Source organism: Pagrus major, chromosome 2 (genome assembly GCF_040436345.1).
Source record: "Pagrus major chromosome 2, Pma_NU_1.0".
NCBI lineage: Eukaryota > Metazoa > Chordata > Actinopteri > Spariformes > Sparidae > Pagrus > Pagrus major.
In genome coordinates, this window is record NC_133216.1 from 17,216,869 (window position 1) to 17,243,636 (window position 26,768).

Sequence of the window (26,768 nt, forward strand, 5' to 3'; positions counted from 1 at the left end):
GTACTGACAAGTGTCTCTATTTTTGGCTTCAGCTAGAACATTTAACACAATGGCATCTTCATTAGCCATGCCAAATTGTACTACAAAATCAGCTGATTCTCCACCCAAAAGGACAGGGAAAACAGCTTGTAGAAAAAAATAAGACCTTTGTAAGGGGGGCACACACCAAAGGGAGACATGAGTACTATTCCCTGAAAGAGTATAGGATTCTCCTTTGGGACATCTTAGTCTGCCACAATCCCAATGCATTTACAGAAATCACACACACAACAAAACCAGCCTTTCTACAACCAGTGAACAGAGCTGTCTGAACTTGTTAAGCTAGCCAACCAAGGACACAGTAATGTAAAAGCAGTACTTTGACATTTGGGGAACAAGGCTTGTGAGCTTTATTACCGAGAATTAGATGAGAAGGTTGGCAAATCTCTCTAATATCTGTATGATAAATATGTAGTTGGAGCTAACATCCGGTTACTAGCCAATGAGAGATAAGAGTAGGGCAGGTCATGATTTCGCCGCTCAGGGGGGTGAAATGGCGTCCGGTTGAGATATACTCCAACATCTACCCACTATAATACGGCATATTGCTGTTTTTACACTTCGTTTTGATACGAATTAAACAACCGAGATACAATGTGTTGTTTGAGTTTTATATGTGCTGGCAGACCGATTTTGTTATCATTACATATAGCTAGGCCAGCTGTTTCCAGCATGTATGCTAGGCTAAGCTAACCAGCTGCTAGCAGCAGCTTTGTATTTACAGTACAAATATGGGAAAGGTATCAATCCTCTCATTTAAGTCTCAGCATTAAAGAAAACTAACCATATTTTCCTGAATGTCTACCTACATTTAGTACACAGAGACACTTCTTCACCTCATTATTAAACCAATCGGTCTCTGACAGTGAGGCTCCAGTGTTTAAGCTTTTTAAAAAGTATCATTCTGACAGCTCTGCCTCTGGTGCAGGTTTACATGCAGCAGTGCTACATCAACAGGTCACATTAGGCTCACAGTAGCCACTAGCAGGAGCTTGAGCAGCAGATCACCACATCCAGTACACACAGGAAGAGGAGGAAAATGTGGCAAAGAAGCAAAGGTAAGAAGATCAGTTAAGCAGTGGAATTCTTTATTAGCCAAGAACTGCATTGGAATGAAACGGCTAATCAGAAATTATAGGTTTATGCATTTTATCAACATCACTAAATCTTAATGTTGTCTTTGATCATCATTAAACGACCAAAGATTCAGTGAAAACAGGGATGTGCAAGATTAATGAATCACCTTGTCAGCTACAGTTAGAAGCAAGATGTTTCATTTCTTTTTGTCCTCCAAGGGGAGTGGAATGGTTGTTCCTACAGCGTGGACTGGTTTACAGTTATTTTCCAGTCGTTCCAAAAAAATCTTCCTGTTTTACAGTTTGAGGAAAGCCACTCAGAAGACGTTTGCATACATATGAGGTGGTCTGAGGTGTCTGTCGGTAGAGTTCCCAGCTGCTCAGGCTTTAGCTTTCTCCTCCATATATCAAAAAAACAACCTCAGCATCAGACCCCTCTACAGACAAACACCATCAACAGATCACTTAGCATGTCTGCTGCTAGCATTTCCTCACTAACCCTAAATTCCCATCCAGTTCATCCTTTAGTGCGATAATACAAAATTGCCAAATCTCTTAATAACAAGCTAAATTTACATTTCATATTTTCACAGAAAACTGATTTTTTTCTTACTCAAAACCATTTTTCATTAAGCAGAACATATATTTCTCCCCTCAGAAATTAGAGATCTTTGCACATCCCAGATATCAAACCCAGGGGGCTCACTTTGACTCCTCATCATGCCTTTATGTTTTCTCTTTAGCGGGTTTATCTCACACAAAGCTCGTGCTTGTAGTCTTCAAAGGCGCCGTGGGACAAGTGAGCATCTTCTGACTACATATTTCCTATGGTTCACCAAACCCTGCCAAGACTGACTAGTCAGGGGACTAGGAGTGGACAGAGGCTCCAGTTCAAGTTGGACATGCAAGGTCACAGGAAGTTGACACACCCAAGGTCTTTATCAAGTGCTTGAGATTAAAACGGGTGTAATCCCTGAACTCTGCTCAGGTGTTGTTGTAACCCAGGGTGCTCACTGACGGCGAAAGCCAAACAAACTTGCTCTCTACATTTGGGCTTCCTGTGGTTATCCACAAAGCCACTTTTATTCTTCTCTGCAGATTCATTAAATGGGATAATTTATCTAAAGCCTAGCAGTGGTTCATGTGCCACCATGACAAGAGTACAAAGCTGTTTTGAAGCCCCCAAGGTCCAAGGACAACAGTTTGAAACATTCGTATATACAGCCATTAAAATATTACCTAGTTCCACATGAAGAGAAATGGTATGCACACTTGAGAAGTGATGTTATAAAGCTACAGATTATTTAAATAACAAAGCCCCACAGACAATCGTATCTTATCGCATCATATATGCTCTTCCTGCCTTATCTCTCGAAAGTTTCACCAAGCTAGGCACCAACAGACTACGACAGTGAAGGAGAGAAATAACAGAAAAAAAAATCCTAAATAAAAAAATAGACAAAAAAAATTTTACACATAAAGACACTGTCATTTCTTAAATTATCGGTTTTTAGTGCCCTACATTTTACACCCAGTCAAAAACATCTGCCTTCGGGTGGTCGGTAAGGCTGCGTGACAGACGGCCAGCCCCGTGGTAAACCTATGGTACTTCTAGACGTTATGTAAATTTACAGTATACAATTTTGGATTACCATGCAAGAATACTTTTTTTGTGTAACATTTAATAGCTCGATCTACATCAAGGAATTTACATAGAAGGACAATAGTTATTGGACCAGAGAGAGCGATGGGTAAATAACCATGGTGGTAAGTGCAGCCGGAGGAGATGATGATGTGCAGGTGAGGTTTAGGTTAGGTGAGGGGAGGGGGGAGGTGGGATGAAAAGGGAGAGGTGGGATGGCAGGAGGAAGGGAGGTGGGATCCAGAGGAGCGCCTGGGTAATTGGGGTGGTGGTCCAATCCTCCAAGGTCCAAATCAGCGGCACTCCCACACTTTTACTGTTTGATCTACACTCCCAGTGACCACGTAGGGAGCAGCCTTGTGGAAATCTGTGGAAGAGACAAAAGATCATCAGAACAAAGCAAAAGAGAGGAAATAAGCTCTCCTTAAGATGAGAATTACTGAGGAATTAATACAACAAGACTTCTGCACACATTTATCCCAGTAATCTGGACGGTATCCTGCTTCAGATAGTCTATCTCCAATTTTTTCAAGGATGCATTCAGTGAAAATAATGATTGAAAATTTGCCAAAAAATAGAGAGAAATGTGAACAAGATCACTGGAGCAATGTGTAAGTCAACTTATTGATTGGCCAAATTGCTGACAACAAAGCATTTCATTCCTTTGAGCCCTTGAAAAAAACTTTGGCAGCAAAGATGCATCCCTTACTACCGATTCATTAGGGGAAACACCAAACCAAAAAAAAGCCTCCCAAAAATGAGCAAACATGAAAATGATGTCAGGGCAGGCTGAATGAAGAGGTGAGATGGTGATTCAGTCCGATTATCAGGCTGGAATGCAAACACATTTGAGCAAAAGCACTAATACTTTTTAGAAAATGGTGGAAAATAATATTTTTTTCTCAAATGATTTCAAACAAAGGTGCTTTGTCTTTTCCACACCTCTCCAGAATTCATCATATCAATAGCTCACAGCGATATCCTCTTTGGTTGAAGCAGGATTTAAGAGGACTGGGTTTCAAACGGCTTGCCAAGGAAAAGTTGGCTGAAGAGCTCCTCAAGAGAGTTCCCGAGCCTTGATCTGCTGGAAAGCTGCACATACGAGGAGGGGGAGGCAGGAAAATCCTCAAGCGCTTGTCTACCTCTTAAACCCCAGCTGCCAGCAACCCTCAGGACGCTCAACGCGCTGCCGGTGGAGAAACTGGGCTCCTTTACAATTATTCAACCTTTGGCTACAGCAGATATTTGTGAAACCAGCTCCACTGTCCAATGAGCGAGAGAGGTTCCCGCTGCACCTCAGGAGACCAACTGGCCAAACAATAACAAAAATGAAGCTTTGTTTCAGGAGGTGAGGGGCTGCTTACCCAGAGAGGTAACAAAGTGTTCGTGGGCACACAGGGTTTTCATGCAGCGCTTGTTCTTGTAGTCCCAGATCCTTAAGGTCTTGTCATCTGCACAGGTCACAATAAACTTGCCTCCAGGGTGGAAGAGGATACCACGCACCCAGTTGTCATGGCCAACCTGTGAGACAAATAGACACTGCTAAAGACACCAGTTGCATCACACTCATGAGGCAAAATGCTTTCACTCTTGACATTTTACCCAAATATTCAGATACACACACAAATTATGAAATGGTTTTTGTAACGGCTGTTAGCCTAAGATGGTCCTCACCAGTGTCATAAGGCACATGCCAATGCTAACATCCCACATCTTGATGGTTTTGTCTCTGGAGCCAGACAACAGGAAGGGGCCTGGCTTACCACTCTTCTTGGACTGGTTAGACACAAAGACAGAAAAATTAAGTATGGAGAATAATGGTGCAGCACTTATACAACATGCGTGTAATTCTTTCTTTGTAGCACAGAAATACTTCTCTAAAACATTAAATCTCCAAATCAGGCAAAAATCAAAGACCAAATGCTTTTAAAACTGAATCTAATTTTAAGGAATTGTACTACGGCCTTGCATCAACTCCTGTTTCACTAGAATGGAAATAAGGCACACTTGAAATCCATACATCATCCGTCACCATGGGAAAGAGATCACTACATTAACCACCAAGTACTGTTAACACAATAACAAAGATGTTTAAAAGCTCAGGCACACTGGAAGTAACAGTCATTACATGCCTAATAGATTTTACTGCATCAGTGGAGATTGTGTTCAAACAGGCTGGCAGGTGCATCTGAGCAAAAACCGGAGAATCGGTGAATCTACATTTTCAACTGCTGTGGTCTGTGAATGCATTCACAAATCCAGTTTTCTTCTGTTTTTTCTAAACATAACCTTGCTTTTATGATTCTGTCTGTACAATTTCTACAAACAAAAAACCTACTGAGAAACACTGGACAACACCATCAATGTTGTAAACTGACTTGTTTTACATTTCTTTAAATTTCTTTTTCCATTTCTGTGCCATCTACCTTTTAATTTGTACATTTTCATTTGTTTCTGTCATCTGTTTTAAAAAAATACTTTGTGTACAGTTATTTGTCTAGTCACAATACAGCAAAACAAAACTGAAAGAAAATCTGGCAATCACTGCACATCTTTGGGACAAAAGCTGTCTCTCTGGCATCAGGTCTCCATCAGTAAAACGCAACTTATGTGCATGTTTCAATAAACCAAACAACACCAGTGCACCCTGTTTTTCACCGCTCACAGGTTAGACTGGGACAACTGCTGCAGGGGCAAACATTGTTTTAATCTGACAAGGCTACAATTGGACACACTTGAGATCACAAGGCATGAGGAGGGAGTGTGGGCTGACTCTAGGTCATGCTGATATTCCTTTGGTGTATGCATGCACACACTCTTCATTTTCAAGCTTTCAAGCTTTCAAGCTTCACGTGGCTGTGAGCCCCAGCAGTGACGTACAAGACTCACTGACATGGCTACGCATGTAGAGAAGGAACATACTCATCTGATAGTGTACGAAAACCACATTATAATCAGAGTTTGTTTGCCATGGCGCAAAACAATGACTTTACCTGTTTGGTCTGTTTTCAATCAAGGAAGTTTAGCCAATGTAATCAAGTGTATGACTGATCAAGAATATACTGTAGTTGGTGCAACGAAATGCATGCAGAGGGCTCGTGATGCCTCCAAACCCTCCATGTCTGAGCGGTCCTTTACCTCGGAGCCTGTGGCATCTTGGATGGTGGGGTAGGCGCTCTCTGGTGCCCAGGAGATGCACTCCACCACATGTTCATGCTCCCGTAGCTCAGCCTTGCACTCTTTGGAGGCCACGACCCACACGCGCACCGTTTGGTCATTGGAGCAGCTGGCGATCAGTGTGCCGTCCTGGTTGGGCCGCACCATACGGACCCACTCCCTGTGGCCTGTGAAGGTCTTCACACAGTAGCTGATGCACAGAAAACAGCATTGTCAGAGTGGATGCAATAAATCAATCTGAATATCATACTTAAATAAAATAAAGTTGTTTTAAGGGTGTCTTTGGAGGGTGCGTACCCAGTTGCCACCTCCCACATTTTTATGGTTTTGTCCCTCGAGGCAGAAACAATGTAATCTCCATTGGGCATGATGGCTACAGACGAAACGTTGTGGTCATGTCCTAGAAAACAGAAAAGACAAAAACAAGATCAAAGTGAGAACGAGAAACCATCATAAAGTTTTCTGAGCAACGAAACGCAACATTTGAACCTAGATTAAAATGTAATCTAATCATTTCAGATGGACACACACAATCTCTTTAATCAACCCTTCTTGAAACAGAAGAATCATAGGAATCAAAACTCACCAACGATTTTTTAGAAAACACGCATTCAGCCACCAACAGCGCCGAAAAACTATGGGTTTAGTCATAATTAGCCAATTAAATGACAAGCGAGGCAGCCAATTTGCTGGGGCTTACTTTGTTCCGTGGAGAATAAGAGATGCCTAATTACCTAGACGCTGGGCCATATTTAAGCTGCTAAACAGATGAAGACAACAGTAAGTATACTCTAAAAGGCCAGCTTAACTGTGTGGTTATGTGTGTGTGTGTGTGTGTGTGTGTGTGTGTGTGTGTGTGTGTGTGTGTGTGTGTGTGCGCGCGCAGGCACATGCCATCAGGCTATAATAATGGGTGGCAGCTACACTGAAAAGTGCTATCTGGTGCTGAAGAGGATAATTAAACTGCTGTCCAAATCGGCACTAATCTACTTCACCAGTTGGCCTTATGTTTTTTTGAAGATGTGAAAAAAGGAGGAGTGGATGGAAAAAAGGAGGAAAGGGTTGAGTGTATGAATTAAAAGTGAATGGAGTAGTAAAAGGAAAGATGGAGAGGAAATGGAGGGTAAAAGAACTAGACAGCAGGCTCTGTGTAATAGACGGTGATCTCTGCACTTAAATGTTTTTCTGCACAGTGTGAACGCAGCTCGTCTGTTTGAGGAAATGTGCCAGGAGCTCACACCCTCATTTACAACTAAAAAGATTCACAACCAGTGAAATCTGTTGCTCACTTGCACAAAATGCAGGATTTACAACTACAGCATAAACTGAATAAAGCCAGAGCGTTTCTCGTCTGGGCGCTAAGTAGGCTTATTTATTTAATGGATATTCATTCATGTCTGCTTCAAAGTCAGGCTTTAAAGGGGCACTTCAAGCACATGTGGGAAGAGGAGAAGAAAATGAGCAATGCTGAGGCTTCTTATTGTTTGGGCTGCTGCTGGTTGGTTGATGGGGGGCCTTCTCGCAAATCCAACAAAGAAAAAAAATGATTCAAATGCTAGTTCTCAAATCAGCAGGGCCTGAGGGCACATGTAGACTACGCTGCCATCATTTACTCGGCAAACGGTATAAAAGAGGGGGGTGTGCCACTGCTGATGACATGACCAATGGCGTTGCAGCTTTTCAGAAAAGTACAAAAATAAGAGAAACATGATTACAGGAGAGGAGCTGGATACAAGTGCCTGGAGAAGTGCACTGTGGTGGAGAGTAGTCTGGGTACTAAGAGAGACAAGATGGCTAAAACAGTCCATTTGTCAGAGGTGGTCGTGAATCTGGGTGCTGTGAATTGGAGCAGATTGAGGCTCATCAGCAGCATCAAATGTGATAACGAACAGCATCTGCACCACCTGAGCCCTGCGTAAAGTCACAAGCTGCATTCATACAGCAATAACCACAACAGAGCACAATCACAGAGATAACACAAATGGTGGCAGCTGTGAAACATAGCTGTAAATTGTTCTCTACTCTCAGGTTTTTTTCCTTACTTGCCAAAAAGTGGTCATAAAAAGCACGTCCAGATTATTTTTTTACACAAATAAGCTAGGGTGGCAACTTTGTATTTGATTTGCTGGTTCCAGCTTCTTAAATGTAATGATTTGCTGCTTTTCTTTGTCAATTATGATTGAAAATAAAGTGGACTGTTGGCTGGACAAAAGAAGCAATTTGAAGATGTCACTTGAACCTTTTTCACAATTTCTTGACATTATATAGACTAAACGATTAACCGAATAATCAGTAAAAATAATCGTTAGTTGCAGCCCTAAAATAAACAGTTTTATCTTCTTACCATGCATGGTCCTGATGCACTCAAAGCCTTGGAAATCCCACAGCTTGATAGTCATGTCTGCGGAGCACGATGCTAGCAGTTTGCCGCTCTGGTCAAAAGAGATGTCCTGGACTGAGTCTGTGTGGCCCTTCAGTGTGCGTTCAAAGTCTCCTGTCTCATAGTCCCACACCTGCAGAGGAAAACATATTCATACATCAGCTTGAGGGAAATCTATGTATAGGAGAATATACACATTTCATGAACAGCCATACTGAATATAATCGTCTGTATATCACTGGGAAACGCACTTCTGCTGTTCATCTCAAACTGAATCCCTATCCAAACCCCGGCAAAGCCCCCAAATGTCACATCATCTGTGGCCCCATGTCACCTGATCTCTCAGCTCAACAGCCAAAACAAGCTGAGAAAGAGAGAGTCAAGCTGTTCAAAGAAGTCACATCACTGTCCCAACAATAAGATACACTGATGGAGGAATGATTAAAAATTATCATGCTACAATGGCATTCGTCTTCGGCTCATTACAGGCCTCAGTTTGCAGACACCACACACTCTTTCTATATTGAATTACAGAATCTGTGACGCATTACTGTTGCTAATGGCAGGGACGCATGTGCCAGCATGCCGATTAGGGTTACAGTTAGGCCTGATAAGAGAAGAGAGACAGTTTATTGTGTTGAGTACGGTGCTGCCAGTTGGAGTACAGACAGAATATGGAGTGAACAGTAGTAAGCCTGATTTTCTAGCCTGAGAAAGCTGTTACGTCTCTGGCTTTCAAGCAGACAGACGGTTTGTCACGGAGGGATAAACCCTCCTTGGGTCCCCTCTTGGGGTGAGGGATTTTGGGCAGACGGTGACAGGAGACCCCTCCTCGCCTCCCCCCTCCCCAAAGGAAGCTACAGACAGTGCAGATGGCTGCAAGGTACAAAGTGCAAAGTGGGGGTTTATCCTGGAGAAGATCAATGCAGTTAATGTGTTTGGAGGTACACCAGGTTTAACAGACTACACACATAAAACGGTATTTAGCAGCAGCATCTAAAGCACACATAATCCATTTACTACCTGTAACTCAATGCTGTGTCACCAATGATTCCTACTGGCACTCCTCCAAAACAAACTTGCCCCATTTCAGGATGATTAATAGTTTACATTCTTCCAGGGAAAATGCCTTAAATTTCTCTCATTCAAAGGCCAACAACAATAATAAAAAAAAAAACTTCCTTTGGATGTGCCATTCATGAAGTAAGCAATAAGTCATCTGACACACAGGCTCTTTGCCCTTGTTTAAATTAACATAGCCTCTGGTTTACATGTCTGAGTGAGCACAGTGCTGCGCCCCGGACCTGCTGATTTACATACTGTGAAAGGTTAGAGCTGTTCAAGGTACCATCTTGTCATGCAAAGATCTGCCACTTTTGCAGAGTAGAGAGGACGAGGAAAACAGAGGGGGAGGATGAGGAGCAGAGAGTGGCAAATTAAAAGAGTGAGCGACAACGCAAACATCAACTTTGTGGGTAAGATTAAGAGTGTTGCATAATCTTTCTGCATAGCTTGGAAGTTAATTACATCCACAAGCTGCCACAAAAATGCAGTCGCAAATTAGTAAGATTGCCACCTCTGTACAGGTTATTGGAAGTTGACATACAGAAATACCAACCAACTGTCTTTCAGGCCTGGACAGGTTACTTCCTGGAGTCTATTTTGGTTGCCTGGCAACAAGATCCAACCAAGTAATAGTAACCTAAAAACCTTTAAAAACTGGAATTTATCTTTTTTATATGTCTGTTTTTGTACAAATAATAAAAAACAAAGAACAAAATGCAACGTATTATTTACTAAACTTAAGAGGTGCTGCTAGGTGGATTTTGTTACCTTTGGACAGAGCCAGGCTAGCCGTTTCCCCCCATTTCCAGTCTTTATGCTAAGCGAGGCTAAGGCTAGCCAGCTGCTACTGACTCTCATATAACTCCTGGCAAGAAAGATTTCCCAAATTGTCTACCAAAGCTACTGCTTTAAGTAAACTGTTTAAGGGCTGCAACTATTTATTATTTCATGATAGATTAACAAAAACAGTGACGAATGTCACAATTTCTTGGGGCCTGAGATGTCTTCAAGTTGCTTATTTGTCCAACTAGCAGCTCAAAACGCAAAGATATTCAATTAACTATCAACAACGACTAAGATGAAAGCAAATGCTCACAAGTAAGAGCCTGGAAATAGTTTAATAGATCCTAGCAATCGCTACTGTAGCCTCTGTTGCCTAAAAATTACATCAACAGGATGGATATGTGACAAACTACTGGCTGATTTGGACAAAATTAAACAAAAACACCTCTCCTCTCAACAAGAAATAGGCTAACATGAGCACAATACTGGGCTGAATGAATGAAATGAATATAAAGCAGCTCAGTCTGATCATCAGGCTGGGCAGGCTCACTGGCATGAGGTGGAAAGCCGATGAGCCTCTCAGTCAGTGACAGAGAGTCAAGAGCACAAGGTCTACTCCTCTTAAAAATTTAACAGAGCTGCTCAGGAGGAGAAAAGTAGGACACAGGGGGAGCCAGGCCAGGCCACTGAGAGACGAGGCAGCCATGAAAGAAGAGCAAGAAAGCAGGGCTGAATTTAAGATTTCCTCCTGAGGGATGGATAGCTCCGATGGAGGGTAGTCATAGTGGGGCAGCTGATGCTCTAAGTGGAAGATAAATGAGGCAGGATGCTTGGAGGCGGGGTCGCAGTGGGAGGGACGGGTGGGGTTGGAAAAGGAAGAAGATGCCAAAACGGAGAGAGGAATGCCTGCTGTGTGGGTGTAGCTGAGGAGATGTACATGTGTCTCTTATTGTCTCATGAATAAAATATGCAGAACAAACAGCTCAACAGAGTATTGGCATTGTGCAGTGAGGCAAGAGAGAGCTGCTGCAGCAAAAATAGCCCAGAGACAGACAACAGAGTTTATATATGGAATCTAGGGATACACAGACAACAGAGAGAGAAAGATGTGACATACAGGGCGTGTCTAGAAAGGAGCGTTATAACAGTGATTGAGGGAGAGAGGAGCAGCGTTCAACAGACTGAGCAGAAGCTGAGTGTGGTAGAGCTGAAACCAAGCTGGAATAAATTAAAAAAAGACCACTCTGTTGATTTTAAACCTGCATCCTATTACTGTGATGTGGGGAGGACGTGAGAAAACAAACACACTGATCTACACCCTGTATGTCTTCATTTTTAGTTGGCTAATAACCAAAGATGAACAGAGGAAGCTCCAAAATCACACATTAGATACTTTTATGTAGTCTTTTTGTCTTTGAAACCATTATGTGCATGGAATATTATGTTTGAACATTTCTCCCAGCTTTACTCCAAACATCTTCAATGAGAATATTAGCATACTCAAATATTACCCACAGAGCCACAGCTGTGCTGTCTGTGTAAGCTGGGTATGCACAGTATAACGGTTTGTAGAAATTGTTCTAGTCACCATTAGGTTATATCTAAGATGTATATTCTTTTTAAACGGGCTGTGGTTAACACAAAAGATAAACTGTTCAACACCTTGTCTCGTGTGACTACTGTACATATTGTACACTTAAGCTCTATGTATACTTAAAGGTGTTTACAAAGTGACAACATGTGGACTGACATAACTTTGTGTTTGTAAGACACTGAGCACTGATCGGTTTTGTTGATATTGCCTGAATGACAGCACACGCTGAATTAATGAGGTTGTTTTGCTTTGGTGAGAGAGAGAAAAAGGATTGGAGAAGGTGGTCAGTTTATCCTCCAAGTGGAAAAATGGATATTCAAGAAAAATATTCAAGTTATTTTATCGAGTTGATGAAACTGAAAGGGGCATTTTAATCAGCGCGCCTGCGGATTGTTTTGACGACTCATCCATCACCAGGGTTCTCAAACGAGTCGACCAGATGTTTCTGACTTGCATCAACATCTATATTCACAACCGTTAAAACTGCTTATTGAATAACCTCACTCTAAACCCAGCTCTGCAACACATGATGGCATCTGTGACCTCAGTTTGACATCAATACTGTTGTCTCATCTTGATTAATGCCTGACATGTCAGCTGACACTGTTAAGCTAAATTATACATTCATCTAAAACAAATATATAAATCTTATCCTTATTTCTAAATCTGTTGCCAAACCTAATATAATCTGTTTATTATGATGCTTTAGTTCAGCAGTTACATGTCCACAGTGAAAAATGTCCTCAAAACCAAAGATGTTAGATAAGCAAGGCAGCTTTTCATCCCTGGAACACTGAAACCTTTCATGGTCATCATGAGACTTGTAAAGGGTTTCATCTGCTGCTACTGTGGCTTTGAAACCTTGACGTACCGAGAGGTGTACGTACATAAAGATACATACAGTAGGGCATTCATGACTACTGCATTTTAGTAGTCATCAACTAATTCCTCGAAGTAGTCAAACAGTCAGTAGGAGATTTATCATATTTTCTTTTCATCAAATAACGATCAATTCTCATCACAAAGGTCTCAAATGGAACCAGTGTAGAGTCCTCAATACAACAGTGATACTGTTTGACTGCAATAAGAACTACTGCTTTCTAGAAGGGATGGCGGAGGTCTTACCCTCTTGAAATACCTTAAATTCTGTCTATTAAATTCAGCATTATGTCGAAAAAGACATATTTAAATATATGTTCAACAACGACCAAAGTTATGTCCACCTTTGGTTGTAACAAGGCCATCTCAAAGGCTCTGAATAGCCTACCATAATGTACTATGATGCCACATATTACCGTGCTAAAATCTCAGATAAACCATTAGTCTACAGCAACGCACAGTTTTGACTTTGATAATTGACTAATTGATTATTCTGAGAAACCCCATGAAGTACATGGTTATGTTGAACTGGAAACACACATCAATAGATGCACACAACAGATCAGTTATCTGATCATGTGCAGAGTGGGAGCACAACCCTGCAGGTTTATACTGGAGATGTTCAGCAGAGATTTCACCCAGTTACACACCTTCAGCCCAAAGACACTAATCAGTGAAACCACCTGATGCAGCTTTTATTTGGAAAAACCTGCAGACTCTCAGATCTCTGCAGGGCATTGTTGGAAAACCCTCAAAACCATCTCAAATAAGAAAAAAAAAAAGTAAGAACATCAGTTCCACCGGGCTCTGCAACACATCCATTGTCAAACCACCATTCCCACCACCTGGCTGCACTCACCTTTATTGTTGCATCCTCAGAGGCCGACACCATGACACTGAAGACTGGGTGGAAGATGACGCGGGTGACTGGACTGCGGTGGCCACTCAGCGCGTACCTTTCTGGTGGGCGTGGGATCCACTCTTTGGGGTCGCGCTTCTGAGTTACAGGCCCACCAAGGGTGATCTCTTCCTTCGCTTCATTCAGTTTGGATTCAAGTTCCATCACCTGTTCGAATGTACAGGTACAAGTTAGCAGCGAAGAGGAAATATGTAGAAATGTGCACATGCCTGGATAATTGCTCCAGGAAGTAAATACATAGGTTCATAAAACATAGCGTTTGTTTGCTGGAGTCTGTGTTTTAAACAAATGACATACAGTTGAATCAATGTATCTTTTTCTTGGTGGACTTCCTTTTAGTGTTAACAGCGGATTCAGCAGTAATGTCACAAACCATTCACAAGACTACAATCCCCACAAGCCTTCTTTGAGCAGGAAAAAACTCCACAAACCTTCTTTTGTAATCTGATGACTGAGGTCCATTTCTTTTCCAAAAGGCCAGCATACTTCTTATCCAATTCTTCATTCTGTTGACAAAAAAAAAAAAAAAAGGATATCAGGCAAACATGCCAAGAAAGCCAATCAAAGTCGTGGGCTCAGCATAATCAGTGAGGCCCGTGGGAGGGGGGCCAGCTGGGGTGGCATGCTGAGGTCTCTGGCTATAGTAAGAAAGAACAGGGAATTATTTACACACCCCTCACAGGCCAACACTGACTGCCAGACACCGCCAACCTACTGTACGACACACACACATACACACATAAACACACACCCTAGTCCTAATCCTTCTCACACAAGCTAATCTCCTGCAGACAAGAAAGGCTTAGGCAGCTTACAGCCACACACCCGGTACTGGAGGCAGCGGTGGAAGTTAACTTGTGGCAGTCCTGGCAGACGGAGGCCTGATTCCACCTGCAGGCTAATACCACGAGCAGCCCACTAGTTTTTACATAACAGACCTCATGGCACATACAGTCTGCTTCTTACTGCCAAGACACAAACAAAACAATGTGGTGGCATGTTTTCTGTCACTTCATACAAAATAAAAATAAACTAATGATTATTTTCATTATTCTCGATTAATAAACTGATTGTTTGATCCACGAAATGTCTGAAAAAGGTGTCAAATTCCCATTACCATTTCCCTTGGCCTACAGTGATGTTTTCAAATCACTTTATTTTTTCAAGCCACAATCTAAAAGTCAATATTTAATTTAGTATGCAAGATAAAGAAAAGCAGCAAATCATTCACATCTGAAAAGCTGAAACCATGGATTGTTTTAGCATTTATGTTTGGAAAATGATTGAAATGAATCATTCAACCAATTGTTTACGCTTTAAATAAAACCAAAAATTGAAATTAGTCAATGTTCATGAATACATCTGCAATGAAGAGTCAATTTAATCACTTGAAAGAAAATACATATCCGGTCATTTTAAAAAAATTGCTCCATCGTTTCAGTTATTTTCCAAGCAAAACTATCAAATATTTGCTGGTTCAAGCTTCATAAATGCCAGGATTCGCTGCTTTTCTTTGACATTGATGACAGTAAATGAAGAGTTTTTGGGTTTTGGACCATTGGTTGGACAAAAGAAGCTATTTGAAGACGTCACTGTGGGCTATTGAAAACTGTGATGAACATTTTTTGCGATTTTTTAAAAATCTATTAATAAATTCAATAAATAAATACATTCTTACATTATCGTCAGATTGATCAATAATGAAAATAATCGTCAGTTACAGCCCTATTCATGAAGGTGGCATGTTAAAAATTACTGTAATATAGAGCATCTTCTTTCTCTTAAGTGAAAGAACACAAGCAAAAATAATAACAAAATAAAGTGTGGCTTTGTTTTGTTCATAGTATCCTTGTTTTGGTGCCACTGTGTGTTTAACAATGCCTTGAGGCTGTTATTAACTATCAAAGCATCAAAAACCCACATTGACAGACAGCCACGAGTGTCAGTGAGGGAGAAAATTAGCGTTGCGCTCCAATTTCACAGCTAGCTCCTCAGCCTCGGCTGGAAACAAAGGCAGACATCCTCGAGGTGTGGAGAGGTGTAGGCATCACCACCGGCTATATTTAACACTTCTTAAAGAGAAGAGGTGATTCCTCAGACGAACGTGAGGTGTATGAAAAGACAAAGACGTGAAGTGAGGCAGTGCAGAGAAATGGAGGAGAGAGAAAACATACAGGGAGAGCATGGAGCCCAGTATGGGCAAGTCTGCCATCATCTAATCTGCCATCTGCCTGGAGACGCTGCCCATTACACACACACACACACACACACACACACACACACACACACGCACACACACACACGGTGCCAGACTTAACTGAAGCCTGGCAGTCTCTTAACAGTGGGTAGTATCAATGCATGTGTGGATGGGTGTGTGTGTGTCTCTGTTGATGCAGGTACGTAGATTTTTTTTTTATAAATCAAATAAAAAACTAAAGCACTATGAAAACCTGCTAGTGCATGCAGCCTCACAAACCATTAACCTTAAACTGCTGCTCAAGCATCCACAAAGAGCCACGGTAAAAATCATTTGATTTACTCCGAACAAAATCTAACCACATTAGCCTTAGTAATGAACTTTTGACAATGTGGTCTCAAGGAAATGGAGCTAAAATTTACTTGGTTGAGCATGGTGCTGCCAAGGAGGTGTGTGTGTGGCTGAGCGCTAATACCCAACAGGGTGTACCTATCCCTCCGTGCCATTCATCTATTATTCAGCCTGCTTCCATAGGGCTGCCACAGAGAAAACGTCTGGAAGACGAGCGAATGAAGACACGGAGGAGAAGGGGGTGGGGTGTCATGTGAACACAAGGTGAAAGAAGAGGTGCTATAGAAAGGAAGGGGGAAATTAGACTGAGATGAAAAGAGTCTTAGATGGAAAGGATATGGATAGAAGCTCCTGTATCAAATTTTAGGGTCAGAATTTGTTAAAAATTTCCACATCTATGCTTAGATTTTCCATGTGTTCAGACAACAGCACATTACATTTCACATGTTGACTCTATAATACAGTACATTTTTAATGAAATAATACCATGACTATGAGATTTTAGTGCTGACTTCTGACTTTGAGGGTGATCAAAATAGTTTCAGTATAGTTTCCCCCATTTTAAGACAACGGGACAATGATGCAAAACAGAAAACAAGGTAACCAAGGAGTGTTATGTGGCTAAACATTAAAATGTTCAGCCACCTGACCTACAGTAAATATGACTGAGCATATGTTTCAGACACTAAAAGATCATATTGAAACCTAAAAATCCCCACAACCAGCAAAAAGTAGACCTGGTGGAGCATCACAACGGTCTGCACTAAACTAGACAGCAATTGATTGCAAAGGATCTTTATTAAATATGGCTCATTTTACTTCCTTTTTTCTAAAAATATTTGTCCTCTAATGGTGGGAAAGTATGTATGTGAAAGGCTACAATCTCTATACTTTTATCTGCTGTGGATGTAAACACCTTAAAATTAAAGTTCATGTTGCCACAATATTTGGCACAATAGTTATGTTTCATTTCAAATCAAGTACAAATCAACAAAAATGTTACTGCTGTTCTGTTAATTATACAATGTTTTATTTGTTTGGCTTCTTTTAAGGATTATGCACTGCTTAAAAGGTTGAACTGGAAAATTCTGAGTAAGGGACAAGAAGAAAAGCAAGGGTACACGAGGACAAATGAAAAGAACATGGCCGAGATGCAGTGTGAGGAGAGGCTGAAGGCAAAACATAATGATGCAGCATTTTAGTGTTATGCATACAAAATAAGGAGAGGGAAGATACACTTAATTAGGTACATCTTTGCAATCTATTGGAATTCATTTTAACAACTCTGGTATGAGTTCTACCTTTATTAAGTTTATAATTATTAGTTTTTGTTGAGATGATCAGAAATGTGTAACGACAATTATATTTTTATCATAGAGCTCATAATTGAAGGCAGTTATATATTAGACGACATTATACTTATGTGTTTCTAATTTTTTGATCTCCCTGTTTAGATGCAGAATATTAGGAACAACTCTCAATATACAGACTTCAATGCAACATCATAAACACATTATAGGAATCATAAACATAGGAATTGCGCACAACAGTTTTATTTGTATGCATTAGATTATACAGGTGTACCTAATAAAAGTGTATTAAACATATTTAAAGCCAACAAATTCTCATTTTATCAGTAAAGTAAAGCCAATGATGTCAAAATAAAAGCAGTATATATTTCACAATGGTGTTTTAAATGTAACATTAACAAGTGGATAAAAGCTTTTCTCGACATTAGTGAGCAGGAGCATGTAGCATAGACCCCCTAATCAGACAGACCACAGTAATTGGGTGCAGGTGCTCCCGGTCACACTCATCAACATGTTGACAAAGATGACAAATGAAGTGGAAATCAGGGCATATTGTTGGTATAAATTGGTCTGATTGGCTGTGCGGATGTATGTGTCCACCCTTAATCTACTCACATTATCTAATTCCGCCTCCTTCTTGAAAGTGGAATATGCCTCTTCATATCCATTGGAACGTAGATAATCGGCTATCGCTCGATTTCTGAAACAGACAAAGAGGACCCGTAATTAGTTCTCCTGATTAGCAGACAAGATAGTTGTTAAAGTGCCACGAGACACGGCGTGAGTAATGGAGTTGTATTCAACACTGCAAAACAAAAGACAGAAAATGAGCATGTTCAGGAAACGTGCCAGACAAAGATTTACATTTTACATGCTTTTCACACATTCAGACTGTGTTATCACGCTTCTAGCTATATAATGGAAATGCTTGGCATGCATAAAACACTTAGAACTACCTAAAACAATACACAGACAGCCTGCTGCATTTTCACATAGACACACACACACCCCTCTCCGCCCATTTGACACAAATTGAGAACACATCTGTCTGGCTTCTATAATGAGCTCTTGTTGCTGTGGGCAAATAATGGGAAGGGATGACTCCCCATGGTGTAGATATGGGGAAAATGAGAGTCAGTGTACATCCTACCATCACCTCCATATACACAGAGAAAGACAGACAGACAAATCATGGAGAGACAGGATAAACCATCTGGACACTTCTATTTTACTCCAGTTCATCTCCTTTTTGCCTACAAACATGAGTAGATATTCAAAGACACCACAGCTTTCAGAGAGGCGACACAAAGATGGTGGGGATGGTAGCAGAGGTGTGTAACTGTCGTACTATTTCAAATATGTCAAGACAGGAAAGACTGGAAACTACCCAGGCAGAGCTGAAAGTGAGGAGAAAGGAAGCCATCTTTACTCTTCCTGTTTTTGTCTCCATAAGGGAAACCCACACACACAGCTAACGTACACATTTATACACACACACACACACACACACACAGAAGTTTGGTTTACGACTGCAGCCTCAGCAGCAGTTCAATTTACAAAGATTTATTAATAAGGTTCAAGTCAGTTAGTCTCAGTGGTTCAGACTTTTATTCTCCATCTCATTAGATTCTCATGAGGGTGCAGAGAAGTAAATTATTAGACTTCCTTTTTTTAATTCAAAATGTTCCATTTAACAGATAGTTCATGGAGTCTTGTAAGTCTATTTTTAGTAGAGTAAGGCTATACTTTGATTCAGGGTTGGGCAGTTACCCAAAATCTTCATATATCAACTTTAAGCACTCATATTTGTGTCATCATCTCAGTATGGACTTTCACCATAAACACAATGAGAACGGGTTGCAGTAACCCAATAGTCTGGAATAATAAAGCCATTACAGAGGAACCACAATGCTGCCAAACACAGGGTCATACAGAGGCTTCTCTAGCTCTGGATACTCATTTGTGTTTACAATAGCAGTGGTTAACTATTCAGGCTTACCTGATTAACATAATTTAGTGAATATTCAACAGGAGATACAGTGCTGAAGCTCCCCATGTGGACTTCAAACTTTATGAATTTATGTTCTGCATGTTTAAAGATGCATACTGAGACTTAAGAGTTGGCACTCTATTGGATAAAAATGCAAATGTAAAGTAATCCTTGAAGGGAAACTCAATAGTTCACAGAAAGCACTGCCTTGGCTGTGAAATCAGTTGTCTTCCTTGTGTCTGGAGCTCCAGAGGTTTTGACCGTTTTTTAAAAAATGTTTTATTCTGTCTCTTGTAAGTCACCCAGCTTTATCATCACGCAGCAATAAATAGCTGGAATACCACTTGATTAAAAAAAAAGTCTTGATCCAGCAGCCAATGACCAAACAACAACTCATGTGAACACTGGTTATTTCCTCAGTGTTGGTTTGTGGATTTGTTTCTCTTTTCCCTTTTCTCGTTATGCACTCAGTTTTTCTATTACTTGGAAAAAACATGACAAAGAGCACAAACAAAGACACTGAATTCATGAACGTCTGTTAAAAATGCTATTTCCACTAATGGTAATGCACCATTTCCTCGATTGCAGCCCTCCTGTGTTTGCACACACCGAACCCCACCATTAATGCCAGGAGAAGCCAGACAAGCTGTCAGGCAGGCAAGGCTTTGAGGTGCCAATATGAAGGGGGTGGGAGGTACAATCTGTCAGCCCAGCCTGTGCCCCCTGTGCCCTCTCGGTCAGTGCTAAGCACCGAGACCCTCGTCTCCTCTGCCCACCTGAATCCCCATGACAACAGGAGCAGTCCTTATTACAGCTCAAGGTTAGCAGGAGGTTATCTACTCCTCTGACAGCCTGCCTGCCGCAAGTCTCGAAAACTGGAGGGGAGGGCCACGGTGTGCTAGCAAGTCTGGGAAAGTGTTTAAGCAGGTGAGGGGAGCTGAGGCACAGGGGAAGCTTTTATGTGGTTTGGGTGTGTCAGTAGAGAGTGTATGAGCAGGTGTGCTTACAACAAACCCATCAACTACATATCACACCAACCATTTACAGTCCAATTCAGAGGAGTACCAAGAGCTATCGTAACTAGAAAGATTGTATGAAATTATGGAAAGGTATTGAATGGTCCTGAATTAGTCAAAATGTTTCTAGGTAGAACATGAAAAACGCACAAAATCAAATCACTTTGCAGTGATTTCACAAGTTACGTGGAGCTCTACGGAGAATGCAAGCAAATGTGCGATTAGTTAACTATATTGTAGTCTTCTTTCAGTCTTGTACAACTGTAACAAACAGGTAGCCTCCAATAGTATAGTACCTTATGCATTTATTGAAGTGTGGCTGAGGCAAGAGTGAGATTGAGACAAATGAAGAGAAATGAAGCAAACAATCAACCATCTGCATGAATAGCAGTGTTAGAGTAGCTGGACACGATAATCTTTACAGTTGTAAAAGACAAAAGTCAGTGTTGAAGGTTAATGCCTTACTTAATATGTTGCATGGTGTTGTATGCAAACCAGACAGTGGTGCAGTCTATTTATGTAGCTCCAGGGGATGAGACAGTAATCATTAATCATATTTAATTTATTTTGAGTGTTTTTGCATGGTGTTTTGCAAGAACAAGAGAGCACACTTCTAAATAATTTGGTCAAAACTGCACAAAAGGGGAAAAGGATGTGAACAAAATGGGGGCCGATATTTATATACAACACATCCCATTCCTGTTTTTAAGTGCATACAGTTTCAAGTATATGCACTTAAAACCATAGCTAAGCAGAAGTGGACAATACTGTCAGAGTGGACATCTGTTGAAGAGTCTCAGTGCTGACATGAACACAAACTTCACCCCACATGTGGCCAAAAACATAACAACAAACCACACACCAACAAGCAGTTTTACACGTCCAGTTCCTTAACACTGAGGAAAGGGGACGACAACAGGGGAAAAGATGTGTACGTATGTCGACAGAAGGAGAGCAAACCGACTGGTTTCCATGGTTACTAGCAGCCCACAGCTAGATGACGTGATGAGGAGATAGTGAGAAAGAGGGCAGGGCGAGTACGTGGACACAGAGGACAGACAGAAGGGGAAAAGAACAATAGAAAGCCTGACAGCCCATACTATAACTGTCAAGAGGCTTTCTCCCTGAGGACATCATGACAAAAAACTGTCCAAATCACCAACTATTCCAAAAGTACAACAGCAATCTTGAGTCATTCAGTCAAGATTAGGGTTATATCAGTGCTGTGGTTGGTCAGACCTCTGGTAAAAAGCTGCTCTCTCATGTACTATGAAGCCTTAATGGAGTGAGAGGGAAAGTGCAGCCGGTGACACAAACGAGCGACAGGGATGGGATGCATGACCTCATTCTTCTGAGAAGAGAGGTGAGTCAGCCAGTGACATCACTTCCTCCAATTCCTGCTTCATGATCATTCAGTTTCACGTCACTTTAGACATGAGCACACTAACAGAGCCTCCACCTTTTTCTAAGATTTGACTACATTCTGTGCAAAAGCAAAAAGCGTGACCGGTTTCAGTAACTTAAACATTGAACAGCGTTTAGCTCTTTGAAGTGTGCTGCATAATACATCAAGCGCATCTCATGTAGTTCAAAAGCAGGATAAGCTGTACCTGGTGGTGGCGGGAACGTTCTGTTTCAATGGTCACTGGATTATGATCCAACATTCACTCGTTTGTGCTTTTTTAGCATGGCCACAGTTGAGCGATACCACAATAATATTGCAAGTTGAGTGAACACCTTCTCTGCAAAAGTAACTTAATGCTAAAAGTTATCAAACTCAGTCAATAATGTATTTCTTATAAAGATGCAAACCAAACTAGAAAATACATACTACTATTTACACAATACTAGATTTCTGGCTACATCAATTCGCACTTTTTTGACACTAAAGGTGCTTTTTAATGGCAAGTAGTTTCTGCTGTAGCTTCTGACCAGCAACGTTGATGTTCTGTGTTTTGAATCAGCGGCCTGGCTCTTGGCTACGTACAATCCTACCAGCCAGTACTCCTACTATCCACTATCCACCTAGTGTAATCTAATTGCGCAGTTAAACTGAGCAGGTTGCAGCTCAAAATAGAGGAACTGGTTCGCAATATATAATTATTATATCAAGATTTATTAACCAGCATCATAAAAGTTCTTTATTGCCCCAGGCTAATCAGACTTTGAAGCCGATGTTGAAATGTTTCTCTTCATTAATCTGTCTGTTCTCTGCTGGTGAAAAGGTGCATCATTCAGTGAACTCAGATACAGAAAATCAGGTCCTGTATCGTTTCCTGCATCGGTTTCCTGTCTGTAGTCAGAAAAAGTCGATCCATCAACTTCGACTGCTTCTGCCAATCTCGTCGGCACTGCTGCTGTGTTTACATTGATAACAATGGAGGCTGAGGCGACGGTAACCACTCGCTAACAGTTATTTCCACTGTATCAATGTATTTTTTGTATTTATTTAGTCAATTATCTAGTGTAAAAAATTGACAAAATAATGATAAATGTTAATAATGTTAAGGTTAAATGCTCTTACACAGTCAATAATAACAGATTTTTTTTTTTTACAAAGTCCAAAAATGAGTCATCCAGCAAGAACATTACCAGTACTCTCTTGTCAAAGCACCACTTATAACACATTTCATTACAGACACATAGGGCGTCCCGCCTACTCTGCATAAATGCAAAAGAAACATGAGCCTTCAGTGCATGCTGCGCTCTCATTAGCTACAGACAGACTCTAAATGCTGTAATAAATCTGAGAAGAAGGAAAATCTTGCTTGCCTGGCGAGGCCACTGCCCTGTGCCATATATCTGTCTACGGACACAGACCTCACATAGGGGTATTTCTAGACCAGACGATGTATGGACCTGTTCAATCTTTCAAAACTGCACATGAATGTTTAATAGGGGGAAGCTGAAGTCTATACTCCAGAAGGACCCTCAGCACATATAAAATTCACCTTCCTATGGATTACTTGACAGGCATATATCACTGTCACAGTTTTTTTTCTCAATCAGTACATTACTCGTTCGAAAACAACCAAACACCCGGTGATGGGGCTGAAGATTTTCTGGTGGCACTGGCTGTGTTTCATAAAGCTAACAAAGGTTGTACCAGTGGTTGTTCTGAGATGATAAGCACTGTGCAAACAGCAGAGGACGACAGCAGAGGCAGTGGTTACATCAGCACATTGCACTGGCCTAAGTACACGTATTCAAGCAACAAGGCCACAAGCAGCACATGACAGTACTGCTAAAGAAAAATGAACCATCACAGCTAATTTCATGTTACTCTTACCTCCCTAGTCTTCAATTTTAGACTGTGCTTACTTGGTAAAGTGTGGGACTTCTTTTCAGGACCAAAACAGAGCCACTTCTACCAAGCATGAAACTTTACTTAGACATTTTCCAGATATTTTTTCATGTTTTGTTCAGGTGTAAAAAAGGGCAACACTCCCAATTAGCCCTTTGAGAATGAAAGGGAGAATGAGGAAATCTTTTGTATGAATGACAGTTTACCCATGGCACACATTTGTTTGGAGTAGAGCTCGAGTGATAATCTATATTTGGTGTAGATGCAGACACAATATTCGGGAGTAAAGATTTACGGTATCGATACATCGGTTGACATACACACATTTTTTGGAATTATCCTACAAATGTGGTTATCAAACACTTGTGATAAAGATATGTAATGGAAGCAGGATATTTTACTGTTCAACAATAAACTTTATCAGTGCAATCAAACAGTAATCTTCACTGGAGAAACACCAGGTACCGTACATCAAGTACAACCAGCCTCATCTCACATCTCCAGGATGGTCATGTCTCATGTAAACAACTAACTAATGTTAATAGAAATAAACTACATGAAAACTACAGGCATGAAAGTAAGAGACATATTCAGCTAAGTAGAGGGTGTATAAAGAGAAGAAGCAGGCCTGTAGGGCACTAAAAAAGTTAAGCTTTTTCCTCCGTCTTAACAGCTGAGTACTGAACAGCTGATAACTTCTGAAGGAGAACTTGTTGTTACCAGAAACATTCCACAAAAGTCATATGACAGGATTGCATAATAGTCCAGTTACAATTCGATCTCCATGAAAACTGTAACCAATCTTATATTTCTCTTGCTCGACTGATAAAGAGGAGCCTCAAGCACTGGTTACAGAGACATGACGCATGTCACCTGAAGGTTATCATTACTGAGATTAACCAGACAATTAATCCACTACATCATTTAAAAGAGAAAAAAAGAGTGGAAATTTGGTTCATCTATGAAAGTTTCTGCCCTTTACTTTGTTCCCAACTTTCAACCATCTCAAAGCCTCTTACAGGGTCGATTATCATAACACTGCTAATTTCAAATGTGAAACAGGTAGATTGAGAGGGGGGGAAGGCAATCTCCTTTCATTTAATTTAGTAGTAACACAGTGGGGATCAACCATTAAGCCAGAAGAAAACTTCAAAGAGGAAACTCCCACTCACTGGGATCCACAGAAGAAGAAAAAGAAGAAGAAGAAGAAGAAAGTTCCAATCCAGGACTCTTTTTTTACTGAATTCAGACTTAATACAACAACTATTCTTTTTCAAAATGCAGCACGGAGCTGAAAGGCCAGCTGTCCAGTCTACACACAAAGAAGTCACACTCTTAATGGTTGTGTAGCATGCACATACTGTATTTTCTGTCACATGGTGATGATGGAGCTCTGTTGGTTGAGCTTAAAGTAGAGCTTTAAAGAGTCAAGTGTGCTTTCTTAAATCCCATGACGATGTGTACAATTAAAGGTTGGATAAACAAAGAATAACAAGGATAGTCGTGAGACGAGGCTTCCAATCACATATTGCATGTAAAGGGGTAATAAGACAGATATTTTACTAAACCATATCCACTGAGGTAGCAATCCTTTTTAATATCTGTGGTTGTATTAATGCTGTGGGCAGAGCTGCAAAAATTAGTAGGACAACTTTTGTCATTCTGGATATGCAACATATAACATAACATGATCAGGGGGTTACAATACATTAGAACGCCACCTTATGATTTTCCCTATATTAATACGCAGATTATTTTCTCAATCATTCAATTTGTTGATATGATTTAGTGGTTCTCCACAGTCCAAGGTGCTGGGTTCAGATATCTTGGTTTATAAGACCAATAGTTCAAAACCCAAAGAATAGTATCATAAAAGGACATAAAAAGCATCACGTGCTGACATTTTGGAAAAACGACTGCTACGATTAATCCATGATCAAAAATAGTGTCCAGTTCTTTTTCTGTCGATAAACTAATCAATCAAATTATAATACATGTGTATTTATTATCAAGGTGTAGCAAGCAAACACGAAAAGGAAAAGTCTGATTGACATGAAAAGCAAGTAGTCAGGAAAGTAGTGAGCTGATGCTGTGTTTAAGAAATAAAAAAAGGAAAGAGACTACTAACTAACCACTGGAGAGAAATTCAGGTTTCTACATCCGGTAGATTGGTCCTCTCCCTAAACCAAGGTCCTCTTTATAAATAGGGGACGATGAATTGATATGGGATGATGGGTCTAGACCACAGAAACTGTTACCATGCCAATCCATCTGTGTGTCAGTCCCGAGGCTAAATCAGATCCACATTTCTGATTCCCCCCCGCCACCCCGCAGAGGCACACAGCCACGTTCAGTACAATGAACACCAATAAAGAGGCTCGGGAACAGAACATGAGAGACGAAGTGTCTGTGTGCCAGCAACAAATATCTGTGTGAGAATCCCCCTCTAGAGGCACCTGTCACAACCAAACACTGGAGTGCTCCCAGATTCATGACAACCATTTGAAATACTGGATCCCTGTAACCCAACTAAGGACTAATCGATGCAATCAGTGAAATTAATGAAAAGGGTATAAGCCCTGACCTTTAATCCACAAATCTGGTCACTTGCGCTTAAAACTGACAATGCAATCATGGTTTCATAAAGGTATGTGCAACTGAAGGTAGCCAAAAGACACCAGATCAATACCAATGTATGCTTTTGCTCACTAAGCTATAATTCAATCATGACAATATTTCAGGTTTTTTTTGGTGGAGACTGTAAAGTTGGGCAGAAACTGATTAACCCTCAACCAGAAAAAGCTTTTCAAGTTTCAGTATTTCAACAAAAGCAGTGTGCTCCTAATTTTGGGGGGAAATGATTTACTTTCTTGCAGACAGTATTGCATCAGGAGCACATTCTCCGTCTTATCACTTTCCGTTCATAGTAGTGCTTCCTCTAGGATTGCTTGCGTATGATGACAGGAGCCAGGATACAGAGACATGTCAACACTACATCCCCAGCTACAGAACCAAAAACTTAAAACAGGTTGAGGAAGGAAGACCA

The 26,768-nt window shown here is 40.8% G+C and overlaps 1 protein-coding gene across 1 annotated transcript in view; it reads right to left on the minus strand.

Moving 5' to 3' along the window:
- Positions 1-1,110: 1,110 nt before the first annotated feature.
- LOC141009821 (lissencephaly-1 homolog) overlaps positions 1,111-26,768 on the minus strand; it is a 37,385-nt gene continuing 11,727 nt past the window's right edge. Inside the window, exons 3-11 of the mRNA XM_073482542.1 lie at positions 18,028-18,112; positions 13,986-14,060; positions 13,495-13,701; positions 8,279-8,447; positions 6,232-6,334; positions 5,896-6,124; positions 4,432-4,533; positions 4,122-4,278; positions 1,111-3,124 (exon numbers count right to left, since the gene is read on the minus strand). Of these exons, the coding sequence (XP_073338643.1) occupies positions 3,051-3,124; positions 4,122-4,278; positions 4,432-4,533; positions 5,896-6,124; positions 6,232-6,334; positions 8,279-8,447; positions 13,495-13,701; positions 13,986-14,060; positions 18,028-18,112 (1,201 nt within the window). The 3' untranslated portion in view covers positions 1,111-3,050. The remainder of the gene's footprint in view (positions 3,125-4,121; positions 4,279-4,431; positions 4,534-5,895; positions 6,125-6,231; positions 6,335-8,278; positions 8,448-13,494; positions 13,702-13,985; positions 14,061-18,027; positions 18,113-26,768) is intronic.